The 7,302-nt window shown below is 36.0% G+C and overlaps 1 protein-coding gene across 1 annotated transcript in view; it reads left to right on the forward strand.

The window, feature by feature from the left end:
• The window catches only part of LOC138021513 (xylulose kinase-like), a 9,952-nt gene extending 3,554 nt beyond the window's left edge, over positions 1-6,398 (forward strand). Inside the window, exons 3-6 of the mRNA XM_068868411.1 lie at positions 3,229-3,555; positions 4,001-4,274; positions 4,377-4,688; positions 5,335-6,398. Of these exons, the coding sequence (XP_068724512.1) occupies positions 3,229-3,555; positions 4,001-4,274; positions 4,377-4,688; positions 5,335-5,675 (1,254 nt within the window). The 3' untranslated portion in view covers positions 5,676-6,398. The remainder of the gene's footprint in view (positions 1-3,228; positions 3,556-4,000; positions 4,275-4,376; positions 4,689-5,334) is intronic.
• The last annotated feature ends 904 nt before the right edge of the window (positions 6,399-7,302 follow it).

Consider the following 7,302-nt stretch of genomic DNA (forward strand, 5'->3'; position numbering starts at 1 on the left):
CATTTAAAGTAAGTACGGTGCATTGAATAATAGATTTTGTTGCTGAAAATGGCATCGAAATCCAAAAACGATCAATCGGGGATGTTCTCCAAAGGGTTTGCACCAAAAAGGTTTGGATTTTTACCCAAGAAACACAGATAGCACAAGGCAGCAATTATATTTATTTTAGAAGGTAAATGTTTATAAATAAATTTCAATTGTTTTACTTGGTAAATATTCATTCTGCAGCAACCATCACCTATATGGTGATTTCCTTGTGTTCCTGTTGTCTCCAAGAAATGTTAATTTGTAAGACAAACAAATCACAAATATGTGAAATTACCGTCGTTACCTCGTACCATTTTTCTAGTTCCTGTTATTTGTTGAACTCCAAAGAGCAATATTAACATAACCATATACATTTTGTTTGTAGTGTTCACACAATAGGGACCTTAAGCAACGACTACGAGAATGCCACACATTTGCACATTTAGTGGAAAAACAATCGCTTAGCGCGCCCTGCACGTGCGTTTTACATTTTGATACATTTCTTTGCCGTTCTCGTCTTGACTACGGCGTGAAATGATCAAATTTGAGGTCATGTGGAGGACGAGAGCACATTACAATGAATTTTCAATTTTCTCTCTGAATAACCACACCATTCTCATCAATTATATTCTTGGATTGTGTATTCACACTTCCCAAGCTGCATGACACAGAGTAATCGCAAAATTATTACTTTAACAGTAACGGGAAATAATATTTTTAGATAATGTTCTCGTAATCATCGTCGTCGTCCTTGCTTAAGGTCCCTAATGACCAAAATCCAGAACAAAAAAAAATTAAAATACTGTCAACGTCGCAAAGGCTATTTGCCTTTACTGTCAATGTTTCACCTTCCTCTGATTTACATGACAAATCGTTAGCGATGTAACTTTAAAAACATCCCACGTAGTTTTAGTTTACTTTTGCAATACTTTTTGTAAATGTATGGTTGTTCAAATAAAGCTTCTTGTTGTTGCTATACCAAGTAATTGTATTTCGTTGGTTTACCAACCCCTAGTTCTACATTGTAACTGAACTTGACTCAACACCCAAGGCCCACCCTGGCAGGGCATGTGGGGCATTTTGCCTTGTTTTTGCATTTTCAGTGCTATGCACATTATCTCATTGGGTTTGAAGTTTTTGAAGAAGCCTCACAAATTAGCCAATAAAATTATAAAAAATACCATGATAATACTCTTTGTTTGTCCCTCCAAAATTTGGCATAAGCATTGTTTCTAGTTTCTCTTCGGACCATGGTAAGTCCCAAGAGATATTTAAAAACATAAAAACAATGCTTGTGCAAAATTTTGGAGGGACAAACAAAGAATATTATGGTATAATTTTTTGATACTGGCTAATTAGGGATTTTAAATTAAAGTGCCCCTGTGACCAAACAATCAATTCATATTTTTCTTTGGATTTCAAAACTGTTAACAAAACACTAAGTGACCCACGTTTTAAGCCTTGATTTCAAAAAGACACCTCTTTATTTTAACTGCAATTTTCCTATTTAGTGGTCCGCCATTACTAACATTATGTTCTTGAGAGAGCTGGATCGAGGAGAAAATGACATCAAAGGCTCACTAGTTTAAGAATGCAATACGTGTGTACGCCACAGAATTAATATGCAGCATGGGGGTTTTGGGCTTTCAGACTTTTAAACTCACGCTTTGCATATAATAAGCTGCGTTCACACGCTGAAATTTTAAGCTAGTGAACCTCTGACGTCACTTTTCCCAGGATCCAACCGTCTGAGGTCCAATCGGTCACTTTTGAACGTGAGTAATGGCGGACCGTGAAATCCAAAACTTACACTCAAAGTAAACGGCCTTTGGATAAAAATCAAAGCTCAAAATTTTGCCAGTCAGGTGTTAAGCAAACACACTTTCCAAATCCGAAGGAAAAAGGAAAGTGGTTTTTTTTATCACAGGGGCACTTTAAGCATGCGACGTTTTTGAGCCATGGATGGCAACCAGAAGTGAGCTGTTTTCCCTTTTAACTTGTCTTGTCACTTCCACCTTTACATTGCAAAGTATCTTTCCTCCATTAGAGATGATTACTATAAAAATCTGGGAGACACCACTGTCCTGGCACATGAAATGATCTCTTCCAGTTGCCGTCCATGTCTCAAAAACGTGCATGCTTCAGCTCCCTATTGTTACTTTTGGGTTACTTCTGTGTTGTTTGAGATAAAGCAGAAAGTTGTAGGTACTATGCAGATTTTGTGGCAATTTTTTCATGCTACATTGTGTTATCAAAACAAATGGTTCTGTATCAAAAGGAATTTGAGTGGGCCTTTATATCAGAATGGCAAAATAATGTTGTAATATGAAAAGCAGTTTACAAATCAAATTGAAGCCGTGTTGTCTTCTTTAAAAGGTTTGTTAATTTGATTTGGGTATTTAATTACCATGAAGAAAGGTTCTCTCATGCCTTCTTTTTTAATTATATGCAATTAGCCAGAAGGAAAAAAAACTTAGAATACTGGGTCACATTGAACTTTAAAATCAGCTTCTTTGTTTTCTTTGCTCATTTAATTACTATTGTGATCACTGTCTATTCAGAGTGTTCTAAATGCATGTGTCCTCCTTATGCACTGTCATCTTGACCCTTCTCAAAGGTTAATAAATCCATTTTCTATGAAGCCAATCGATACAGCAATTTATAATGGGTATGCAATATCTAATGGTTTTTTTTTAATCTTGTATGTGTGACACATAAAATGTATTGAACCATTTCATAGTTTCAAAAAACCCCACTTAAAAAATAGTGTTGATTGAACAAAATTTTGACCTAAGTCTGTAATCACAAGAAGGCCAGTGATTGAAGTTTATTGACCTCCAAATTTAAGATTTCTTGATTCAGCAGCATTGAACTGAATGGACGTTTCTCTGCATTTCTCTTCCATCATTATTCTCTGAAGATGTGACCAATTTGACTTTTGGAAAGAAAGCTTGCTAGCTTGGAACTTGCTTGCATCCCCAATAGACTGTTAGTTGGACTTTTATTCATCGTAGAGGGTTGGAAAGGGGGAGATTAAATTGAAGCCTTAGAATGGGTATGATGGTATTAGCCAATCAAGAGAATAGAGACTTTTAAGCAGTTACCTACCTATGAGAAGGTAGAAGTAATCAAGTACAATATTATTATTGTCAGAAAACAAGTCAGGCCAACTTAAATATTTGCAAATGATTTTTCAAACAGGATTCATTTTCCATTTCTGATTCTCCCATTTGGATGGACTCTAGCACAGGAACCCAATGCCGTGCCTTGGAAGATGTCCTACAAGGTCCACAAAATTTGAGCAATATAACGGGATCTAGGGCTTATGAACGCTTTACAGGAAATCAGATTGCCAAAATGTACCAAGAAAAGGGTGATGCATTCAGCATCTGTGAAAGGATTTCTCTTGTCAGCAGCTTTGCTGCCAGTCTCTTTATTGCTGACTATGCACCCATAGATTTCAGTGATGGATCAGGAATGAATCTTATGAATATTCATACTTATACTTGGGAAAACAAATGTCTTGAGGTTAGTTATAATCTAGCCTGTTCCAGGAACAGGCTAGTTATAATCTTAAGGTGTCAGAAAATACTGGTAGTTTAAATTTGTAGATCAAATGGATGACATATTTAACAATTGAAAATAGTAAATGGTCCAGAGTGTAGTATATGTTATCTTTGACATTTGCCATTCACCCATGGCATCAGGAAACGTGACAAAAGTAAATTTAAAAATTGAAATTGAAAATTTGAATGCTTCTTGCTCATTAACTAATGTTGGACTGGCGTTCGCTTAGGCTTGCAAATCACTAGCACTTTGCTGGTGGTTTGAGTAAAATGGTCCAAATTTTGGAAAATTTAGTTCTGTTTGTATAAATTTATTGTGTATTAAAGGTCTTAAAAAGTATCTCTAAACATCAACAATCATGCTTTCTTTTCTAAAGAGTTTGACTTTTCTTTGATTTTGAACAAAGGCTTGCGCCCCTGACCTGAAAGACAAACTTGGTGAAGTTGTCCCATCATATGATGTGATAGGACCAATATCACAATACATGGTACTGGAGTATGGATTTGATCCTGACTGCAAAGTTGTTGCATTTACTGGTGACAACCCAGCTTCCTTAGCAGGAATGAGGCTAGAAGAGGGTGATATTGCAGTTAGTCTTGGCACAAGTGACACTCTTATGTTGTGTTTCAAAACCCCAAAACCGGCTTTAGAGGGGCACATATTTGTCAATCCAGTTGAAGGTAGGTATTAATTCACGAAAAGCTGCATGAAAAGCCTGTACAAATGTATCTTTTAGAAACTTCAGTAACAATATAGTCATGTATTTACATTTTTTTTTTAAGAAAATGCATACATGGCTCTCCTTTGCTTTAAAAATGGATCCTTGACACGAGAATCTTTAAGGGATTCTTCAGCGGATGGCTCGTGGGAACTGTTTGAAAAGGCTCTTAAGGAGAGCAGCCCTGGCAATGGTGGAAATATTGGAATCTATTTTGAAGTCACAGAGATAACACCATTTGCTGTTGGAGTCCACCGCTTTAATGAAAGAGGTGAGAGAGTGGAGTCATTTCCAAAGCATGTGGAAATCAGAGCTCTTGTTGAAGGACAATTTATGGCAAAAAGAGCTCATGCAGAAGCACTAGGTTACACAGCAGGTAAGAACACTGTTACTACCACCTTTGATATCAGTATGTTGGGAGTGATACTAGCAATAGATCCTTTTTGCAAAGGAACAGTGCCTCACATAATTATTACTGCGCCTTTCAATAACATGCGGACTCTTAAATTCAAAGGTCAACCGACAAATGCGTTTTTCGCTACCGTCAATCAAATGTTCGGCGGCTCCTCCAAGCTTCCGACTACTGCCGAGTGCGTAATAATCAAATCACATTGTTAAGCCCAGTTCAGTCAACAAAGTCGGAAGCTGGGAGGAGCCGCCGACCATTTGATTGACGGTAGCGAAAAACGCATTTGTCGGTTGACCTTTGAATTTAAGAGTCCGCATGTTATTGAAAGGCGCTGTAAGAACAAAACAGTATCATGCAATTATATACTGGGTATTTCGATTAACATGAGCAACAACAGAAGCAGTTATGAGCCTGCTTCTTTATGGGGCAGTGAAATAGTCTCATTTCCGGGCAATTCACCAGTTGTTGTACAGTTCCTGTAATTAATTTTCCTATTTTCATAATGACAATTTATGTTGCAGATAAAAATTAGATCATGTAATAACTATTATCATTATCACAACAAGTTTGATTATTGTGATTTTTGCTGCCTGTTTGAAACTTGTTTTTATAGGTCCAAACACACGCATTTTAGCCACTGGGGGTGCCTCCTCTAATCTTGCCATACTTCAGGTACTAGCAGACATCTTCAATGCTCCAGTCTACACCATTAAAGACACCACTAACTCTGCTTGCTTAGGGTGTGCTTATCGCGCAAAGCATGGCTTGGAAAGAGAATCTACTGGAGCAACTTTCAAGCATGTGGTCAGCTGTGCTCCCCAGTACAATTTGATTACTAAGCCATTCGCCAATTCTCCAAATATTTACAATTCCCTTACAAGAAGATACAAGGAGCTAGAAGATAGCATTGTAGATGACCTCTATCAACAATCCAAAAAAGCTAAACATACATAATTAATTTTATAAAATTATTTAAAGCTTACTTACCTAAGAGTTTTCTTTCAGTAAAATAATAAAACTCATTGCTCTAGCTAAGCACTCACACAAAACAATGTATAATTATTATGATCATTATGAAATGAAAAAATTAATCATGATTCTACCACATTACATCATTGCCAGCAGGATAATAATAACTCTTTAATGAGAGAAAAGGTAAACAATAAAGAACAATATTATTATAAACTCTATATAAGACTGCTGCTGCCCTCTAGCAATAATTGCGATCTTAGAAAGACAGAAATTTAATGTTATTTAAAACCAATACCAGTCGTAATGATTTATAGTATGTAACTCATTGTACAATAAAGATTATACAGTGGCTTTTTTAATAACTTAATTAATTAATTAATTAATTAATTAAGCATATCCTCTGTTCTTAAGAACTCTAACTTAACCTCAATATATTGGTGGGAACCTTAATTTACCAACATCCATGATCAGTTTCTTAGAGATAAAAGACAATTAGCTTTATAGTACATGTACATTGAATTGAAAGTTTAGGCAGAAGTTAAGTAAGTATTTTGCACGTACATAGAAATTTTATGAAGTGTAGTTGCATTCTACAATAATTATTATTTAACAATAATTATTCGCCGAAGGCGAAGTGATTATCGGTGAATACTCACCAAGACGAAGTCGAGGTGAATATTCACTGATAATCACTGAGCCTGAGGAGAATAATTGTTTTAGTATAAATACACAGGTGATTATTTCAAAAAAGAGAAAAAAAAAACATTTCAACACGAAATCATCTTTCCTTACAGTGGCAAAACAACTACTGGCAGCCATTTTGTCCGTCGAGGGGATTATCGGCTGATAATCCGAGATAGCGAGCCAATGAGAGCACGCGATTTTGTATAATCACCTGTGTATTATACTAAAATACAATATTAGTGTTGTCATTCTTCTTGTTATTTGGATTGCGAGTATGATTTTAATTAAATTTGAAGGTAAACATTAATTTATATGATTAATTCAGCCAGTGACCGCAATGCTTTAATGTGTAAAAACTATAGGTGTCTTGTTTTTCACCCTAACATATTTCACTTTAAGTAATTGTGAAGAATATCTCCCCTCCGCCAACCGATAGGCTGCCGACAGTTCACCAACTGTTGGCCAGCAGTCAGCCGACAACTTTATTTACAATTTGCTGAAATGTTAACTGCTTGTAGGCCATCTGTCGGCCAACAGTTGGTCGACAGTCTGTAAAGTGTTGGTAACCTGTCGGTAGTATGTCAGTAAATTTAGAATGATGATTGCAAGACCAGACAATAAGTAATTGTGACTCACTACATAGGTAGTGATATAATTTGGAAAGTCTTTGTCAGAGGGACTGTGTCTTTTATTAATGTGATTTTGCAGAGTTACAGGTACATTGTACAGCGAAAAATGGTTTTATTAAAATGCAATAAAATTGACCTGAAATGTTCAACTTGGTTGTTTGCCCTAGATTTCAGCCAACAATATATGTCTACAATCTTATCTCCCAGAGCACTTGACTTTTGAAAATACTACACTGTAGATGTCTGATTCTGACAAAAGGTGAAATTAATAAATACTTTTCACCTTTTGTCAGTGA

Source organism: Montipora capricornis, chromosome 10 (assembly GCF_036669925.1).
Source record: "Montipora capricornis isolate CH-2021 chromosome 10, ASM3666992v2, whole genome shotgun sequence".
Classification (NCBI taxonomy): domain Eukaryota; kingdom Metazoa; phylum Cnidaria; class Anthozoa; order Scleractinia; family Acroporidae; genus Montipora; species Montipora capricornis.